Source organism: Pan paniscus, chromosome 16 (genome assembly GCF_029289425.2).
Source record: "Pan paniscus chromosome 16, NHGRI_mPanPan1-v2.0_pri, whole genome shotgun sequence".
NCBI classification, from domain to species: domain Eukaryota; kingdom Metazoa; phylum Chordata; class Mammalia; order Primates; family Hominidae; genus Pan; species Pan paniscus.
Genome location: NC_073265.2, coordinates 52,436,370 through 52,457,493, shown reverse-complemented (window position 1 = coordinate 52,457,493; position 21,124 = coordinate 52,436,370). Strand labels below are relative to the sequence as shown.

The following is a 21,124-nucleotide window of genomic DNA, read 5'->3' as shown; positions in this document are numbered from 1 at the left end:
TCTGACATGGCCTCATAAAGAAAGTGACATATGAGGAACATCAGGAAAGACAGATGTCAACAGGCCAAAATGAGGTGTGTTCTTGGAACCTGCCATTCTGGGCAGAGCAGTAGAGCAGTTAATCTTACACTTTTTAATTTTGTGAATTAGTAAAATGTGCAGGCGAGAATAAAAGGTGGTGGTAGTGAGAATAAAAGAAGGTGAAAGCCAGGCATTGTGCATTCCATAAAGTTTGCTTAGGGAGAAAACTTACCTCCCTTAGAGAAACAAAATAGCAAGAATTCTATTACAATCGTTTTTTCTTTCACAAATGACAGTGAGATAATGACCATCTATTACTACCAGCATTTTATAAGTAAAGGGGCATTTTAATTCCAAAAATGTAAGAAGCACATCATCTCAGAGACTTAAAAATGGTATTTCTTCTCATGTAAGGGCTTCTAAAACCCTTACACTGGCCAGCTGAAAATGTGGCCACAGTCCACCCAGCACAGATGTTGAGGGTCCCTGGGTTAGAGTTTAGGATTCCTGTAAAAAACAGAGAGAGATATAGCTGAAGCCACACTGTAGGGAGTTTGGAATGATAGGCCAACGATGATGTATTCCAGTGGACAAAGTAAAAAATAAGACTTTTAAGGGAGGGATAAGGGATTAATATGATAATCAGAGCTATGCTCTAAAACTAATTTGCTTGAAGTGTATAGAATGGAATTCAGGAAGGACGCTGCCCAAATGAGACTGGAAGTGCTCGGGTCACTTAGAAGGACATGGCAAAGTCCAGGAGAGAGGTATTGAGGGCCTAAATTAGGGTGGCAGAAGAAAGAATGGAAAGGACTTGGCAACAAATTGTACATAAGAACTGAGGAAAAGGGGCCAGGCGCGGTGGCTCACGCCTGTAATCCCAGCACTTTGGAAGGCCGAGGTGGGCAGATCATGAAGTCAGGAGATCGAGACCATCCTGGCCAACATGGTGAAACCCCGTCTCTACTAAAATACCAAAAAAGAAAATTTGCCGGGTGTGGTGGCACGCACCTGTAGTCCCAGCTACTCGAGAGGCTGAGGCAAGGGAATCGCTTGAACCCAGGAGGCGGAGATTGCAGTGAGCCGAGATCACGCCACTGCACTCCAGCCTGGTGACAGAGCAAGATTCCTTCTCAAAAAAAACAAAAAACAAAAAAACAAAAAACTAAGGAAAAGGAAAGAGTCAAAGATGACTTCCAGGTTTTGAGCCTAAATACCTGAAAAAAAAATATGGGTTAAAAAATATATGACAATTCATGAAAGGGTACTAGATAAAAAGAGGAAATGAACTGACCGTGGGGTGGGATGCACACAGAGGAGTCTGAGAGAGGCTGGGAAGAGGAGGAGACAGAAAGTTGGGTAGTCACACATGGAAGGGGGCAAGTTTAGCTCCATCACCACGTGGGAGCTTTCGAGCACTTATACGTGCCCCGCACTGCGCTAGGAGCTAGGGATATGATGAGAACCATAATGGATCTGATATGTGCACTCGCGGAGTTTACAATCTGGCAGGAGATATGGACATCAATGCAATAATCACACAGACGGACGTAATTACAAATTTTATTGAAGTGTCCAATTTCTAAAAGAGAAAAAAAGGAAAACCTAGAGAACAGACACTTGGAAGTGACTTCCATTAAAAGGCAAAATGAGACTACCATGGAAAGGGGAGGAGCGGTTAGAAGAGTAGGAAGTATGCTGGAGCAGACAATTCCTGGAAGCCAAAGGAGGAATGAGTTTCAAGGAGCAGATAATAAACAGTGTGAAATGCTGATGAGAGGCCAAGGATGACAAAGACTGAGAAAGGACCACTGGACAGTTGTTAACAAGGAAGTCATGATGACCTGAGTGCAGTTTTGAAGGGGGCAGAGCAGGACTTTGAGGGGTTAATGAGTGAGGAGATGGGGGACAAGACTTCTCTCTTTCAAGAAATTAAGGAACAAGGAAGGAGAAAGGGGAGATGGGTGACTTGAGAAAGTAGCGAGTTTATGGGATATCCTATGTAGAATGAGGATGATTTCAATAGGGTTGAAAGTAGAGCAGAAAGGGCAAGCAGAGAACTAGACAGAGAAGACAGATGACGGAGGAGAGGAGGGGAATGACTGCCAGGGCCAGGTCCCAGGAGAGTGGGAAGGTATTATTACATCAAGCATACCAACCAACAGGTTAGCACTGGCTCCTTGGAGAGAAGGGCGAAAGAAACAAGGAAAGGTGAAAATATCCAGAAATTAGAGATGATAAGAAAGGATGCTGGGGAAGCACTTGTTAGGGAGTAGGGGATCTTTTCAGGAAAATGAGGGGGAGAGGGGAGTCTTCTGCTATGATTTCAGTGAGACACCAACAGCTGGGACTTAAGGAGATTGCTATGGGCTATCAACTGCACAGTCATTAAAACAAAACATTTACTCAGGGCCTTCTCTGCCCCAGGAACTGTACATATTTATGTGCGGCATAAATGAAGTTAGCAGGCATTTATTACTATAGATAAATGCTCTGGGTAAAAAAAGAAATGGGCTGATTTTATTGCTCTCACATCTAGAAAAAGACCATAGGCAATAATAGGTGATAATTACACATCCTTTGAAACATATGTATGTGCTAATAAAAGAGATAATCACTACTGCAGGGACCCAAGAGTCATTCCTCAGAAGGAAATACATGGTGTTAGTTCATTTATTCCACAAACAGATACTGTGTGCCTAAGCACCAGATAAAAGAGCTCTGAAGAGGCCAGTTACAGTTCCTGTCCTCCAGGAGCTTCCAATTGGGTATGACAGGCCCTGAAAGCTCCTGCTCTTCCACCATGGAGGCACATTTCACTGCTTTTACTGCCCATGAACTGAACTCCCCATCACAAATCTGTATGCTTTATTAGAAAGTAAAACTCTTACCATCTGAACATTTTTTACAATATGCTTTTCTGGGTACATCAAAATTTTAGGGAACAGACTGGACCTCAGAGTTTCATGGCATGGTTTTTCAGTGCCATTAAACTTCAAAATGAACTCTCTTAAAACTGCTTTTAAAATTATAAATCAAATGTGTCACTTCTTATGAACCTGACATGTTTTCAGAGCAAAGAAATAAAATGTGTCACTTCCCTGAACATAACTATGGTCAGAATAAAATCTATCCTCCTTACACTGCCTTGAGGCCCTTCATGCCCTTGTCCCTACCACATATCATCCCGTGTGTGTGTGCGTATTTTTTTGTTTTTGTTTTTTGATACAGGGTCTCACTTTGTTGCCCAGGCTGGAGTACAATGGTGCCATCATAGCTCACTGTAGCCTCAACCTCCTGGGCTCAAGTAATCCTCTCACTTCCACCTCCTGAATAGCTGGGACTACAGGCGCATGATCACACCTGGCTAATTTTTAAATTGTATTTATTTTTATTTATTTATTTATTTATTTACAGATGGAGTCTCACTCTGTCACCCAGGCTGGAGTGCAATGGCGCAATCTCGGCTCACTGCAACTTCCATCTCCTGGGTTCAAGCGATTCTCCCGCCTCAGCCTCCCGAGTAGCTGGGATTACAGGTGCCCACCATCATGCCCAGCTAACTTTTTTTGTATTTTTGTAGAGACGGGGTTTCACCATGTTGACCAGGCTGGTCTCAAACTCCTGATCTCAGGTGATCCGCCTGCCTCGGCCTCCCAAAGTGCTGGGAATACAGGCATGAGCCACCATACCCAGCCAATTTTCTTATTTTTTCTTTTGTAGAGATGAGGTCTCCCTATGTTGCCTAGGCTGGTCTCTAACTCCTGAGCTCAAGTAAGCCTCCTGCCTCGGCCTCCCAAAGTGCTTGGATTATAGGCATGTGCCACTGCACCCAGCCCTCATCCTTGTATAAGAAAAAGTGTTAAATGGAGGAAATCACACTTTATGCTCACTTATGCACATTTCTTTTCCTAAATCTCTTGAGACAGTTTAAAGATGAAAAAGAAACTAACAGCATGTATTGATACTGTAAAAGTATGATTAATGACTTCTTTGAGATGGAAGCAGCATCTTGATTATTAGGGAAAGAAAAACCTATTCACTAACTTTCAAGTTGGGTAATTTACTCCATTAAAATCAGCTACCATGTTTTAAGATTTAATGTATTGTTCGAATTCATGTATGCAAACAAACTCATTAAAATTCAGGAGATTTCACTCAGAAACTCACTGTACTTAAAATTCAGGGCCCTAACAGAGGGTATTGAACTAGAATATTTAAATGGAAACATTTGTCCCTTCTAGACAGGGTGTTCTACACTGTTTTTTGTTTATGTTTTCACCCAAAGTAGGAATTCAAGATGCCCTGAGAGTCTGCAGCAACTGGAAGAACTTGCTCCTGATATTACACTAACATGCTGCACCCGAGGTCAAGGGCTGATTTTTCAATGCCTCCTTACGCCTGCTGATGTAGGGGATAATCACCATCACTCTGGGGATGAATTTAAAGACAAATATTTCCAATTCTAGCTTTGTAAAATGCACGTAGTCCTAAATTTTATTAAGAAGTAATTTTCTAGAAAACAGACATACATTCCTTTAAGTAACCAAAATGAATGCTCCCGCTCATATTTTGTATGGAACTCATGCTAACAGGTGCTTCTTATGTTACCTGGATTAAAAAAAAAAAAAAACCTCACCTTATACTGAGCCTGACTGCGTGATAGGCCCTGTGCTTCATTAATGCTTTACCACAGCACTTCATTCAACCACCCCACGACAACCCTCTGCAGAGAAGAGGAACTAAGGGACCACGCAGGTTAAAAACCTCACTGAGGTCACCCAGCTGGTAAGGAGTGGCACCCACAGTTCACCCTGCACCATACCACCTCCCTGAAGATAATGAATCAGAAAAAATACTTCTGAGTCACTGTTGGGATTGAAAAAAAACATGGGGGTTAAAAATGGATTCTGGAACTAGACTGCCGTTTACTAGCTATATGACCTTGAAAGGTTATTCAAACATTCTGTGCCTCAATTACCTCATTTGGAAAATAGGGATAACGGAACACAACTAAGACGCGTTGCAAGAATTAAACGGGTCAATCCATGAATAATGTTAATGCCTAGAATTTGGTATACAGTAAGCACTCAATAAATGTTAGCTCTTATTAAAATAAAGTGCTGTAACAATGAAGCCCCCAAAGATTACCAAGGTTCTTACAGCTGTCTGGACCTACCCTCAGTGAACTAGGGGCTGATTTCATTCATATGCATTTACACACTTTTTGTGTGTGCTTTCCATGTGACAAACACATCATACAGACAGTAACAGCATTCAATTCTCAAAAAATAAAATAAAATAAAAGTCCTACAAGGGAGTTACTATCCTTCTTATAATAAAGAAAATGACTGAATAATTTGCCCAAGGCTTTCAAATAGGAATTTGAACTTTGGAGTTTCTATCTCAAAAGCCCAAGTTCTTTTAGCTACACCATTATTTTGAGTTCTTATGTCTACTTTTTCCATTTTGTCAGTAAGTCCATTGGTTATAACTTAGGATCAGAGTTTGGACAGAGACTTTACAGTGTATCTAGGACAACATTTCCTTTTCATACACGAAGAAATAAAAGCCCAGGAAGTTTACTGTTGACATGTCTGAAGTCACATAATGAATGTCTTCCATAGTCCCACACTGCCACTTTTTCCTCTCCGATGTTGGTGGCCTGCCTCCAAGAGGCCCTCAGCCCTGCTCCTAATCTTTTTGGGCCATAGAGAAACCAATGACCACTGCATAAATCAAGACTATAAAGGCTAAGAGAGGGCTCAGAGACTTCCCCATGAGGCAAGCTCATGCGTTTTACAAGTGGACTTTGTTATATAAAAAGTTGAGTTGCTCGGGTTTCTCTGCTTTCTGGATCACAGAGGCATTATGGAGACTTAAACAAATCAGGTGTTCATCTAGTTTACAATGCTACTGTGTCTGCGAGGAAAACTTTGCCAAACAAGGTTTTTACAAACAAAAGCTAGAATAGACACAATTTCACCTTCAAATAAAAGGACAGGCTGACATGAAGTTTAAACTTAAATTGCCAAAGGAAGGAAGCTCACAATTAAGGTAGCTGTTCCTAGCACTTAGTAGTCTAAGGCCAACAGCATACAAGCATAACAAACCAACAGTCCCCACGTGGACAGACAACACTGAGATTTCTGATACAATTAGTTTCCTTTTCACGAAAGAGTCAGATTCATAATTAAACTCTGTCCCCTCCTGTTCCCATTCTGCTGCACACATATTTGATTGCTTCCTAAGGGCCTGAGTTAGAAACCAGGAGACCCAAACCACAAGTCCACTGACCTCTGGGGGCCAAGAGGGAACTTGATGCATGTTTGCATTAGCTATTACTCAGGCTTGTCCAAGGAGAGGTTGATTTCATCTTCCCACTCAACATACTTTTCAAGGGTTTGTTGGTCAGTTTTAATAGTTTTTTTCTTTTTTTTTTTTTTTTTTGAGACAGAGTCTCGCTCTGTCGCCCTGGCTGGAGTGCAGTGGCGCGATCTCAGCTCACTGCAAGCTCTGCCTCCCGGGTTCACGCCATTCTCCTGCCTCAGCCTCCCAAGTAGCTGGGACTACAGGTGCCTGCCACCACGCCCAGCTAATTTTTTGTATTTTTTTTTTTTTTTTTTAGTAGAGACGGGGTTTCACCGTGTTAGCCAGGATGGTCTCGATCTCCTGACCTCGTGGATCCGCCCGCCTCGGCCTCCCAAAGTGCTGGGATTACAGGTGTGAGCCACCACGCCCGGCCAATAGTTATTATAGACCACTGAAAGGGGCTGGTCCTATGGCTAAGTGCCCAACACACAGAGTCCTGTGGAAAACTCCAGCACCTGTTTTGAGAGGAAGAGGTTGTTGCAGCTAGAGTACAGTCCAGAACTGAAGTGCGAGGCTCACGTGTTGGCCCCTCTAGCTTCTTACTTGATTAATCAGTCAACTACCCTCTCAGAACTTTAGATTCCTTATTTACAACAAGGAGATATCTATCTCCTTCTACCTTATATGATTATTGAGTAGTTTACATAAAGTAATAACATAAGTGAAAGTACTTTGTAAACGGCAAAGGTCCAAGTGAAGGGAATGGGCAAATGATGTTGTTTCTTAACGTCCTAATTGGCCTCCCCATATATGATTCTACAGTGGCTCCCTACTGCTCCAGGATAAAGTCCAGACTCTTGAATAAGGTTAGAAGCTCTTCTGCCCTCTAATGACCCAACTTCACCTCTTGTCACATCCCCCACTTACCTGAGGCTTCAGCCAAACAAGATGTCTTCAAGTTCCTCCTTCAAGGGCTATGCTATCTCTCTGGAGGGCAGGAGTGGCTCTGCCCAGAGAGCCTCCCTTCCTTACTCTCTTCCATTCTACCCAACTAACTCCTCCTTTGGGGTCCAATCTGAGCTGAGATATAATTCCCTCCTAGAATCCTTCCTCGACCTCTCCTCTGCACACTTTCATAACACGTAGATTTACTCCTTTGTAGCCTTTTTCATCATTGTGTTAAAATTGCCTGGGTATTCATTAACTCTTTCCCGTTTCAAAATTTTGCAGACCAAAAAGTGTTGAATGAGTGAATTTAGTGAAAGTGATAATGACCTAATGTTTGGCATGAGTAGCTGACTGACAAACCAATATAGTACCCCCACCCCCAACTTCAAAAGCGAGGAGGAAAGAGGTTCTTGGAAATCTAGTTAAAACCTCACCCACCCCCAGCCACTCCCTTTTAACCCCAAAGCAAAAGGCTAATCAAGGGCCGAATATATACTTGCATCCCAGATCTCCTAGTCCAATTCCTTCCTTTTCTCCCACAAAATGTTGACTACGCCCAGACTGTATGCCAAACCATCAGTGTCTTTTCATAGCAAGAGAAATGAAGGCAGATGGGGTGTAAGAGAAAATAGATTTGAAATTAAAAAACAAATGCTCAATGTCAGGCTTTGTGTGACCTTGGGCAACCCCGATGCCTCTAGGCCTCAGGCCCACCATCTGTCAAATGGAAATTTAGCACCAGCAAAGGGCTTCCTATTATTTTAGACTATTTTTCACCTATCTCACCATGAGGTTTTTTTTTTTTTTGTCTTGTCATGCTTTTTCTTTTTGTGGTGTTGAGTGTCTCACTATGTTGCCTAGGCTGGTCTTGAACTCCTGGGTACAAGGGATACTCCCTCCTTGGCCTCCCAAAGTGCTGGGATTGCACGCGTGAGCCACTGCACCTAGCCTCACCATGTTTTATAGGAAGTAAATGAGACTATTTGAAAATACTTTATACATTTCTTCTCAAAGAAATACTTTTACAATTTTCAATAAGTTATCTTTCTGGTGATATTTAGCTTTATTACTCAAACCAAAGCATTTTAAAGAATAGGATTCAAAAACATTAAGCAATCTCTTTAGTACAACAAAGATTTTAGCCAATTTACAAGATCAATACAGGCTTGTTTGAATTAACTAATGCTACTTCTTCTTCTGTCTTCATGTCATCAAAACACTAGTGTCTACCAGTGCAAAGAATCCTCATCCACAATCATTGACTGAAGAAAGAAAAGGACAAACCCTTTTATAGACACTGTTTGATTTCACAGACTCACAGAATGCTGCAGCCAGAAGAGACCTGAAGACCATCGAGGCCTGCACTCACCCTTCATGATCAGAAAAGTCTAGTCTGATGTTTTCAGGAGGGGTTTGTGCCATGAATAATTCAAAACACAAACCAATTGTTTGTCACAGCCCTACGTACTTTTTAAAATAAGAATTAAGAGATAACTTGAACAAAAAATGGTAAATCATATAATAAGATCACAACATAAATGTAAAATGTAATAGTGCTTATCAAAGTTGAAGGCTGGCCGGGGGCAGTGGCTCACACCTGTAATCCTAGCACTTTGGGAGGTTGAGGCGGGCAGATCACTTGAGCTCAGGATTCAAGACCAACCTGGGCAACAGGTGAAGCCAAGTTTCTACAAAAAAATACAAAAATTGGCTGTGCGTGGTAGTGCACAGGAGGCCACTAATTCCAGACTGATGACAAAGTCTCAAAAAAAGCCCACAAAAAACAAAAAACAAAAAAAACCCAAAGTTGAACGCTGAAGGGCCAAAATAAAGACATAACTCTGATGATATTATATATATTTATATATGCATGTTTTTCAACTTAATTATAATGGAATTTTGTGCATGTTAAAGAAATTATTTCACTTTTCCCACAAATTTTTCATCCTTCTACAAGGTTGGAAATTTTCAAAATGATGTAGACAAAATAGGGAATGCAACAACTCAAATTATTTTGTTTGTGGACAACACCCTGGTCTGTGTTCATTACTGGCTATGGCAGAGACAGGCACCAATTTTAAAAAAATTATCTAGTTCTAAACAATGTAAGAGAAAAATCGAAGTCAAAGGTCACTATTAATTCTCAAACTATTTTACAGAGACATTTCTAACTCTTTATCCAATAGTTTACTCCAACTGCTAACAAAAGCAAAAAGAGACTGAACCAAGTAGCCAAAGAGATAGGGGAAGGGAAATGTTTTAATTTTTCTCTTCCCAACCCAATCCCCTCTCTCTAAATCTTGGTATGGGTGAGATGCTAACAGACAGTGAAACAAGAAAGTGGTTGGAGTCATTCCAAAAGGGGAACAGTTGACTCTCAATAAAGAATTGTTTTCCATGCTGTATCAAGATTTTACTCAGAGATATTTAGAAGAGAAAAAGTAAACGATTCCTTGTTGAAAACCATAAAAAACGATCACATCCAAATTCATAAGCAATAAACAAATTACAGAAGGGTTAGTCACTGACATCTCCCAACACAAACTCTTTTTTTTGTAATGGATTTTGTGTATTCGTATGTATGCGTGCATAAGGAGATTAGAGTATGCTGCAATATCCATTCCAGATAAACAAATATTGCATAAGAAACGAATTTACAATTCAACTTTTAATAGATTATCCAACACTTCACATTAAAACTTGACCATATATCTTCAGAGTTGTCCTTCCACTTTATACATCAGGATAACATCTATGATTTATTAAAATAATTACCGCCAAGTTCTTCACCAAAATATGCAAAATTATAAAGTGATATGGGAAGCCACGCCAGTCCTAGCTTTGCCAGCAGAAGGCCGTGCAATACTACGCGTTGCTTAACAGCTCTGCAGATGGTTTTTATCATAATGAAGTGGGATTCCATACCTAACTGAGCTTTTGCAAAGTGCTTTGAAATCCTGCAATGCTGTCACGAGACCACAAGTACCACCATTATCCAGGCTTTCTCAGTGGTAGCAAGCCTAAATACGATGAACATGATAACAAGCAGAGTGTTAGCATTTTCCCTGAGAGTCAAGAATTAAACTTCTGGGCCGAGGAAGATGAGAGCTCCCAGGAAAATGTCCAAAGTTGCAGTAAACAGGTAAATACCAAAGTGCCTAGTTAAACTAATGCTAAATGCTACAAGTAGGACAGCAAGAAAATACTTTCATCACAGCTAATTGAGCTGTTGTAGAGAACTGTTCCCAAACTGTTTCCACCACTTTATGCGGCCTCGCAAAGGAAGTCCCAAGCAACTAAGTAACTTTTTTTGAAAAGCAGATTTATTTCTTCCTCTAAGTACAACCAGGTACCTACCTCCTTTCAGGTTCTTATTAATTCAACTTGAAATAAGAAAAATCCCAAAACACAAAACTGAACATAGGAAAAGGGCACCTCTCCAGACATACTATATCTAATAATTATTTACTAATAATATTACTAATATTGAAATTTAGCCATAACATGTTGGACAGCAAATAGCTACCTATTCATTTTAGAAAACAGCAAATGTGTAGGAAGTTGCCGCCCTCCCTCTCTTTCCCTACTGTCCATGGCAGACATTAGGAATCCATCACAGCCCTCAGCCTTGCTGAGCTCAGACAGGACCTCAGAACTCAACAGAACACAGCATTCCTGGCAGCCACTACCAATCCATCAGGATTGACATTTTTCATCCCAGCTTTGCATATTCCTCAACATACTATGCCAACATATTGAAATGGGTCTTTAAAGAAAGCCATTTCAGCCAGGTGTGGTGGCTCACTGTAATGCTAACACTTTGGGAGGCCGAGGCAGACAGATTACTTGAGCTCAGGAGTTTGAGACCAGCCTGGACAACACAGCGAAACCTTCTCTCTATAAAAAATACAAAAATTAACCAGGCATGGTAGTGTGCACCCGGGGTCCCAGCTACTCCAGAGGCTGAGGCAGGAGAACTGCTTGAGACCAGGAGGCGGAGGTTGCAGCAAGCCGAGATTGCACCAACACATTCCAGCCTGGGCGAAAGAACAAGACTCTGTCTCAAAAAAAAAAAAAAAAAAAAGAAAAGAAAAGAAAGAAAGAAAGAAAGAAAAAAAAAAAGAAAGCCACTTCAAGACAGTTTCAAGACTAAAGAAAACCCTTTATTTAAACTATAAAATGATCATTTTTTTCCTGTAAGATGAGAATAAAACATAACCATAAACATCAGTACTATAGACATATGCTATTCCAGTGAGATACACAAGGGCTCTATGTAAAAATATTTATAAAAATATTTTTTTAAATAGAATTTGGCCTTATTCAACCCAAACGCCCAGTCCAGGTCTAATCCACTCACTACCCTGTCACTCAAATGAGTGCTGGGCAGAACACAGACACAAACACAGCTCCATCTGCTAATTAAAAATGGGCATGAAACTGTTAACAGGCATCTGTTGCATTGTTTGAAGCTAATGGGCAGAGACAAAGCTGAAATGGCTCTTATAATGCAAACCCAGTGATTTCACTCATTTTCTATTTGGTATTTATGTTAGTGGGGGGTTGGAAGCTGGGTGTTAAAACAGCTTATTATGGAGACTGAAAGATAAGTAAAATATCTTTGATATTCTAAAACAAACCTTTCAAACTGATTATAGAAAGATACGTAGCATTTTATACTGGGGTAAGTAACATTCCTGTGTTAAGAGTCCAAATTAAACACTTTTTATCTTAACTCAAATATCATCTAATCATCTATAATACTGTGAAAGAGAATAGTAACAAATTCAAGCTATGCTTTACAGCTCATATAGGGCTTTCACAATTCATCCCTTCATCCGTTCATTCATCCAATGTGCAGACATTTAATACAGGCCTTGGAGATTTAAAAGGCGAATATGACTTGATTTTTGCTTAAGGAGCTCACAGCAACTCTGAAAGGTAGACACAGTATTCTTACACTCTGTTATAAGGAACTAAGGCCCTAGAAGGATAATTGACTCCCCAAAGCCCACAAAGCTAGAACGGCAGATGCCCATTGCTCTTAATTCAACATGCTATCTCCATAATGCCAAACATACTAGTCCACCTCATCTGCCTGGAAAATGAAAATAATTTAAGGCTTTTTCATGTCAATACCAGCTCTGATAAAGGATCTATTTTAAAGTACTGTAACCACCATACATCCTTGATGGCCATGCCTGCTTTGCAAGCTGGTAGCTCACAGGCCTCATCTAGCCCACAGACATGTCTGTTTGGCCCTTATGGAATGGCCCTCACATTGTTTTTTGTTTGTTTTTATTAATTGCCCATAAAGTTGAGTTTTTATGAGAAATTTTCAGCAAATCTTGAAATATGTGATGATTTTCCAGCATGGCAATGGTAAAGCTGCAAATAAAAAGCAGCCACGCCCTAAGAGAGGGAATACATACAATCCAGGGTCCACATCACACCCTGCTGCTTCCCATTCTGGGTCCACTCCCCTTACTCATAGTTCCCACCAGAACCATGTGAGTTTGCAACCCCTAACCTAGGTAGTAAGAATCTACAATCTTACCTTGAATTTCCCTTTTTACATTTCCGTGGCTACTTGCACTTCCGAAGCTTAGTGATATCATACTCCACATTACTCGCCACCTAAAATCTACTTCCCCATCCTCACCCCAACCCTCTTCTCATGCTATGAAAACTCTATTCCTGCAAAATATTCTCAAGTAACAGTTCTAACACACACAGGAGAGCTGATGTCCAGAGCTGGGTGAAGACAGGGAGACCTAGATACGAGCTGGCCTAAGGCCAGCAGCTCCCTGCTCATCCACTTCAGGATCTATGGTTCTTTTCAGATTCAGTTATTGGATTCAATTCAAAAATATACTGCTAAATTTTTCTTTGTCCTCAAAGACTAGACTTATTTACCTCTAAAACAATATCTAAACCTATTTCCCTCCAGCTTTTCTCAGTGGATCCAAACAATCTCGCTGCTGTTGCCAAGAGAACCTCCTCCCTGACTTGCTGCCTGCAGAACAGCTGGTGAAGCTCTTCATTAAAGTACACATTCTTCAGACAGATCCATATTTGTACCCAAGACTCAGTTTCCCCATGCCCATCCTTTATATGTAGGAAGGCTTTTTTCATTCACTAGAACATTGATTGAAGAGATGAGTTTAACCCTTTATGATCAAGTATTAAATTCTACTTTTTCTGAACCAGAGTCGTTATCAATGCTATTGCTTAGATGGGAAATCTACTGGCAGCTTTGAAAGAACACAATGACATTAAAATAAGGCTTTATGTACAAAATGTTCAATATGAACTTGCATGTTCCTTGCATATTTTTTGTTTGAGAAGTTGAAACCAAGGAAAACAACTATGAAAATGAAAATCAACTTGCTCTACATATCTGGATTATGCTCAGCCAAATGTTGATATCATCTTGGATAAAAATGTAAATATGACAAAGTTTGTTTTTCAGTCAATAAGTCTTGATAAAAGCTTTGAAATGCTACCAACCAAAAACAGTTTTTAATTTTAAGTAACGGTCAGCAAACTTTCTACAAAGAACCAGTTAGTAAATATTTTTAAGCTTTGTGGGATACATATGGTCTCTTTTGCATATTGCTTTATTTTTTAATAACCTTTAAAATATAAAAACCATTCTTAGCCTGTGATCTACACAAAAACAGGCTGCAGGTCACACTTGGCCCATAGGCTATAGTGTGCTAACCCCTGATTTTAAGGAAAGTGAACCCAAGAAAAATATCCAGTGTTACAGAATAAAATGTCTAAAAGTACTCTGATGAGACTAAGCTACAACAATTACTAACATACCCCCATTAATATGATTTCATTAGTTACTTTACGTATGGAAGAAATTTTAATGATGGGATACACTTTGATCTCCTAATGTGAAACTATAGACACAGAAAGGGCAAAGGACAGCTATGCGCTGAGTTATTCCAGTATAAACTCCAACAGAACTCAGAGTCATTGTAGTAACATTTGCTATTCACCTGAACAGACTTGGCTAATCGAAACGGAAATGTCTTAACTTTCCTCACATAAAGGCGTATGTGCAAACTCTAATTCTTCCCTGGAAAAGGTGATGACTTGAATTAATGGGGATAATCATACTGATTAGGAATAGTAGCAACTCAGTTGTGAAAAGTGACATAGACTTGGATCTGGGGTTTCACTACAGGATCTGCTATAATCAGCTGTGTAATTTTGAGGGTGTCAATTAAACCTTCATTTTTTTTATTTATAAAATTGGGACAGGAATAAAGTAGATAATATCTAAGACTCTTTCTGCTGTTAAACTATGACTATACTAAATAGTGAAACCACTCAGGAAATACCTAACAGGAAGAAGGGGGCAGGGCAGCAGAGAGACGGCAAAGGGAAGAAGCTCTGATTGTCCTGTCAAGAGGACAGGGCTGGGTTATCTCTTTTTGTTAAACCAGCACCTTTTTCTGTCCAGAGCCATTTAAAGACGTCGGTATGCCCTCATATCAATATTAAAATGCATCCATTTCCCATAGGAAATATAATCTATAGCTAACTGTATCATCATTCCTAGTTGTCTTTATGTTACATTTTACAGGCACTTAATTAAATGTTTTTGATGTTGTTGTTGTTGTTGTTGTTGTTGTTTGAGATGGAGTCTTGCTCTGTCGCCCAGGCTGGAATGCAGTGGTGCGATCTCAGCTCACTGCAAGCTCTGCCTCCCAGGTTCACGCCATTCTCCTGCCTCAGCCTCCCAAGTAGCTGGGACTACAGGTGCCCGCTGCCACCCCCGGCTAATTTTTTGTATTTTTTAGTAGAGACGGGGTTCACCGTGTTAGCCAGGATGGTCTCAATCTCCTGACCTTGTGATCCGCCTGCCTTGGCCTCCCAAAGTGCTGAGATTACAGGCATGAGCCACTGCGCTCGGCCAATTAAATGTTAATTATGATTACATAAGGGTTTTTAGAGCCAATAAAAAAAATTCAATTTTCAAACATTTGGAGTGAAAGGCGAGTTGGTCCTAGGCACTTGACCAATAATTTCAAATGGATAAAACATCCTTTCCTCACAGTTAACTAAACTATTGACAGATATACTAGAAGATCTTCAAAAAGTCAGATACAAGAAAATCTACCTTCCAACACCCCTCAAAGAGCAAAAAGGAAATGAAGGGACCTGAGATATCAGAGAAGATAGCAAAACCTTATTTATTCACTTATCTATTTTTTAGAGACAGAATCTTGCTCTGTCTCCCAGGCTGGAGAACAGTGGTGCAATCATAGCTTACTGTAATAACCTTGAACTCCTGGGCTCAAGTTATCCTCCTGCCTCAGCCTCCCAAGTAGCTAGTACTAAAGGTGTGCACCACTCCACCTGGCTAATTTTTTAATTTACTTTTTGTAGAGATGGGGTCTTGCTATGTTGCCCAGACTGGTGTCAAACTCCTGGCCTCAAGTGATCTTCCTGCCTCAGCCTCCCAAGTAGCTAGGAATACAGGCACACACCGTTTGGTGAATTTTTGTATTTTTGTAGAGACAGAGTCTCGCTATGTTTCCCAGGCTGGTCTTGAACTCCTGGCTTCAAGTGATCCTCCCACCTCAGTCTCCCAAAGTGCTGGGGTTACAAGCGTGAGCCACCACACCCAGCCAATAGCAAGACCTTAGAGAAGTGAGAAGAAGAAAGTATCTCTGAGACAACTGTATCTGGAATCAAAATGACTGTCTCCTTCCCTTCGTGATGACAGAACCCCTATCAAAACAGTGTCGAAAGATGGCAGATTACCATTTTTAAAACTACTAAAACTTTGACAAAGCAAAATTAAGACTTAAAATGTATCTTCATGGGAAGAAACAGACACCCATACATATCTACCAAAACACATACACACAAACCCCAGGCGTTGAGAAATACATCTTTTCCGTATGACACAGAGCTTATCAAGTGCTGTCAGCAATGCTATGGCAGACCTCATCAAAACCCAGTCAGAAAAGCACAGGAACTTACACACTTAGGTACTTCATGACTAGGGAGGAGATGGGCTGTCACCTCAGTAACTTCAGATCACCTGGGAATGAGGTGAGGGGCATGGAGGGAGTGGCTGCTAGAGATGTCAACACTCAAAATCTATACTTGTAATCAGTGAAGAGTCCGTGGAACCAGAATGGTGCTAACGTTCACCTTATTTTCCCAGCTTAATTTTGACTGCAGAGCATTAGGTTTCTATATAATTCTGCAGTTTGAAGGCAGTGTGCTACCACTTCCTGTCGGAGCTCTGGCGCTAAATAAGAGGTATGGGATTTCCCCTCCTCCACGTCCACTGAAGACACAGCTCACGCCTCTTTTTACCACGTCCACCACACAGAAAATATAAAGACCAAGATGTCACATGAGATTCACCTCCTTTTCATGTTCACTTCCTATTCTAATCTGTTTCAGGACACTGGTTTTCATGCCTTCATAGCTGTCACCCTCCAAAGAACCTCATTTCCATCATTTTTTGAAACCCACTGATAGACTTGAACCCTTCAAAATGAAAAGTATTTTTTAAAAGCTACTATTTTAAAAGGAAGCAGATACCCTTACAGGAAACACGGGACAAAAATTAAGGGAAAAAGAGAAAACGAATAAAACTATTACAAACAAGCAAGTCGTCCAAGAAGCTTAACAAAAACAGCATCAGCGAGATTCACTTACTTTCAAGGCAGGAGATACTTCTGGGAGGCTCAAATACAGAATGGACAAAAGGACACCCACTCAACTTGTTAGAAATTATCCTTTACCATCTGTACTGCAGTATGCATTCAACAATGAAAAATTGTTATTTGAGGCTTTGAAATTAATACAAATGTCAAAAATTAACACCCTTTAGTTGCTGTACCAGCAGCTACCACCAAATCTTAGGAATATACTTGAGAGATGACATTTAAAATCTGCTTTTTCAGAAAAGAAAAAGTCCCACTCAAGACTGACTGCCAAGAACTTGCAATTCAAACTTCCCTAAGCCCAGACATCATAACACCCAGGAGATTTTAGACCATTCAATCTATATGAAAGAATCCAGAATGAGCAAACAAACCATAGCCTTTACTAATACTTAAAGAGTGTTCTATACCAAATACTCTTTTTTAAAAAAAAGATAAATTATCCTTAAAAATACACAAATATTTAAACACACGTATTACCAAAGCACTAGCTCTCTATTATTTCCCAACCCAGAAATTCATGGTGAAATATGCTGTAAGAACCATACGAAAGATGACTAAATAAGCCACTATTAGAGGCCAGAAACATCACCAACACAACCAAAAGCTGAGGTATTCTTAAGGTCCTTAATTAACCTGCAACTATTTAACAGGAGAAATGATGTTAAGGTGGTCACTTCTAAAAAAGCTTAAAACCAGCTTTGACTGGGTCTTCAGTTCATGATAAGTTAAGAGATCTTATTACCTGAACACAGTGTCTTCCAATACAAAAGTAGAAAGGACAGCTCCCAGCCAGGATCAGAAAAACTCTTGATTCAATTGGAAGTAACTGAGAGGTATATCACATGTTGTGATTCATTTAACAATAATTAGAACCAAAGCAAAATACACAGGGAGGCAGGTAGAATGTAAGTTCAATTCCTTGGCTGAGAAGCTGTTAAACATTCAAACCGAAGGATTTAAAATACTGAGAAGTCTTGCTTCTCAGGAGATGGTAGTAAAGAGGTGAACCATATTTTCCTGACCACATCATTTCCAAAAGTCACCAATTCCCTTAACATCCATTAACACTCACAGAACAAATTAACGCTCTATAGACATTATTCCATCATTAGTCACATTTTGCTTTCTCCTGCACTTGATCCAAAGGAAGTAAAGAGAAAATGGTAATCAGTTACTATAGCAAGTCTTGCGCCCCACTACTTTCCATTTCCTCTATTTTCCATCTCCTCTGTCTTCTCTGCTCAACCTTCCTTTACTATGATGTTGCTTCCTCTTTTCCTTTCCGTCTCACACCCAGATCCCTTTACTTTCTCCACCAAGTATCCTCATTCTGCCCTCTGATCCCTTGAACTCTTCTTCCACCTACAATTTTCTTCTGTCCCCTCCTACGACATCTCAGTCCAGACCTCCTGTGGCCAGCCGTCCCCTTCTTCCTCACCTCCTGACCGCTCATTCCCCTGAATTCCCTTCCAGTTGCCTGGTTCTCACCTCTCTGTCCCTTGTGTCCTCTGTCCCTTTACTTCACATCCCTCTCATTGCCCCCATCCCTCATTTCCCCCTTCACATTTCCTTCCTCTCCTGTCTTTTAATCATTGGCACGTCCACTATCCCCTTCTCTCTACATGAGATTTCCTGCGTCTTCCCCCCAACACATTTTGTCCCTCAGAGACCCCTCCCTGTCAGTCTCCGAACCCTCTCGTTCCCCCAATACCCCTAGTCCTTGTTCCTCTGTTCCCCTTCCCGTTCCTTTGCCCCCAAGTTCCCCCTTCGCCCTTAGCCTCACGTTCCCGCTCGCCCCTCTCCCTCACGCCCTCGCCCCTCTCTCTCACGCCCTCGCCCCTCTCAGTGCCCCCGCCACCTTGCAGTCCCCGGGGTCTCCTCTCCCGGGCTCCCAAGCGCCCCCCGCCCTCTCCCCGTCCCCTAGTACCCGCCCCCCAATTCTCTACCCGGTCCCGGGCCGCGGCCCCTCCCTCACCGATGGTGGAGATGAAGGTGGTGTTGAAGGCGTCCTCTGAGAAGCGGAACAGGAGGCAGGTCTTGCCTACCCCCGAGTCGCCGATCAGCAGGAGCTTGAAGAGATAATCGTACGTCTTCGCCATCTTCTCGCTCCGGCCCTCTGACCGGGGAGCCAGAGGAGGCGGTGGAGAGAGGCGGGGAGGGGGCCGCGGGCGAGGGGGCGTGCCCGCCAATCCGCCGCTGCTCGCCCCGCCCCACGCCCCGCCCCTCCTCTCGGAGAAGGCCTGCGCGCCCCGCCCCGTGCGGCCAATCGGCGAGGGCTTCGTCATCACCGCCCGCGCCCCGGGACTTCATGGGACTTGTAGTTCCTCCGGGGAGCCTCGGGCGTGCCCCGCGAGGACTGTCCGTGCGGCTCCAGCGGATAAAAGACCTGTTATGGGCGGGGTGACAGGGTGGAGGCGTTTCCACCCGAGCTGGGAAGGGAGGCCCCGTTTCGTACTCTGCTGGTCGAGCCGCCGGAACTTAACTTTGTTATTTCTTTGTGTGCAGACGCCTTCCAAATCCAGGACCTCAGAATCAGAGCCCCGTAGTTCCCGCATCTCTTCCGCCGAGACCTGGAGCAGAGATGCTTTCTTTTCTTGGCGCTGCTGTGGCGCAGCCTACGGGTTATCTGCAGAGGGCATTATCCAGCTTCTCCCCGAGGCCATGCCCAGCACGACTATAACCCCCTCCCGCAGCCCCTCAGTCACAGAGCTGAGAAAGAATGGTTACCATGCTAACTCGAACCTCACTCGTGCCCCCTTCTTCACGCCACACAGACCAGAGCCAAATACAATGAGTATTTAGAGAATCTGCTACGCTGATCGCTCCCCTCTCCTCGCAGGAGGATGGATTTTTAAATCTGGGAAGTCTTGTGCTACAGGTCTGTGCCCCATCAAACTGCAAGCATCCTGTGAGGCGGGCCACGGGAATTTAGAGAATAAGATTTGAATTTAGTCTTGGCTCTGCTGCATAACCGCTGTGACAAGTCATGCAGGCACTGGACATTTCAGTTTTCTCATCTGTAAAATGGATATGAAACAAGATACTTCATAGGGTTCCAGTGAAACTTAAATACTAAATGTGAAAGTTCTTTGAAACCCATAAGGCACTGTTAGCAGTGATGGTAATATTCATTACTCTTCAGTAGGCTCTCACTTAATTGATGACGAATATAGGGAGGAAACAGCATTCTGTTATACTCAAGTTAATCCTTTATTATTTATTGTCTTAGGCTAATTCTCTGTTTTGTGGATGTATTGTTCAGTCCCCTTTCATTTGCTAGTGGCAGAAACCCAACCGGATTAGCTGTTGTGAAAGGGGTGTTGACTGGTTCAGGTAATGTGGAAGCAAAAGGCTAAGAAGGTGTGGGACTAGGAGTCCACCCTGCCAGGGCTCTCTGTCTCTCATCTGTTGTTCTCCCTTCGAAGTTTTAATTTCTAATATGTCAAATACCGACAGGTAAAACCCACGTGAAAAAAAGCTTCTTGGAGTCTTCAATAAGTTTTAAGAGGATGAAGGGGTCTTGAAACCAAAGTATTTGAGAACCACTGGTCCAGACATTTACCTTAGCTATAAGGAAACACCTTCTGGAAGGCTAGAGGTTATTAAGGGAACCAGTGGACTCCACCATTAGTGGAATAAGAAAAGGGGGGGTGGGGGAAACCGTGGACAGTTAGTTGAACAAACCAGCAGGCTTTTCTAAGGACACATACTGTGTGCCTTGTGACTTTAGGAACAGTGCCACTGATAACCCATTCTCAGTTGCATTGTGGCAGAAGACTTAGTTGGCCCTAGAATTGGCCTTCATTTTCTATGCGGGTAAAAGATGAAATGTGTCATCATTAACTGATTGATCATACAGTAGCCAGAGGGCTGCTGCTGCTGCTGCTGCTTACGGAATGTCTCATTCCTAGAGTCCACTAGATAGGAACAAAGCTCTAATGAGTTCAAAGTCACAGTGTCTGCCCCTAATGAAGAAGGATTCTGCCCTCTGGCACAGGCTGAGCCTTCTTGCCCAAGCCAGTCCTTGAGCAAGCCTCTGAACGTGGCTTCAGCCATGATCTGAACAGTGTGGATTGTTCTATATCTTCCTCCTCATTCCTGGAAAAGAAGGGGAAAAAATTCCGCAAAGACCAGTG

The 21,124-nt window shown here is 42.0% G+C and overlaps 1 protein-coding gene across 2 annotated transcripts in view; it reads right to left on the bottom strand.

Annotated features, from left to right (window-relative positions):
- RAB8B (RAB8B, member RAS oncogene family) overlaps window positions 1–19,229 on the bottom strand; it is a 78,042-nt gene extending 58,813 nt beyond the window's left edge. The window contains exon 1 of one of the 2 annotated variants that reach the window (XM_003827936.6): window positions 18,964–19,229. In XM_003827936.6, coding sequence (XP_003827984.3) covers window positions 18,964–19,087 — 124 coding nt within the window. In that variant the 5' untranslated portion in view covers window positions 19,088–19,229. The remainder of the gene's footprint in view (window positions 1–18,963) is intronic. The other variant, XM_003827937.6, reaches the window with a different exon arrangement.
- Window positions 19,230–21,124: the final 1,895 nt, after the last annotated feature.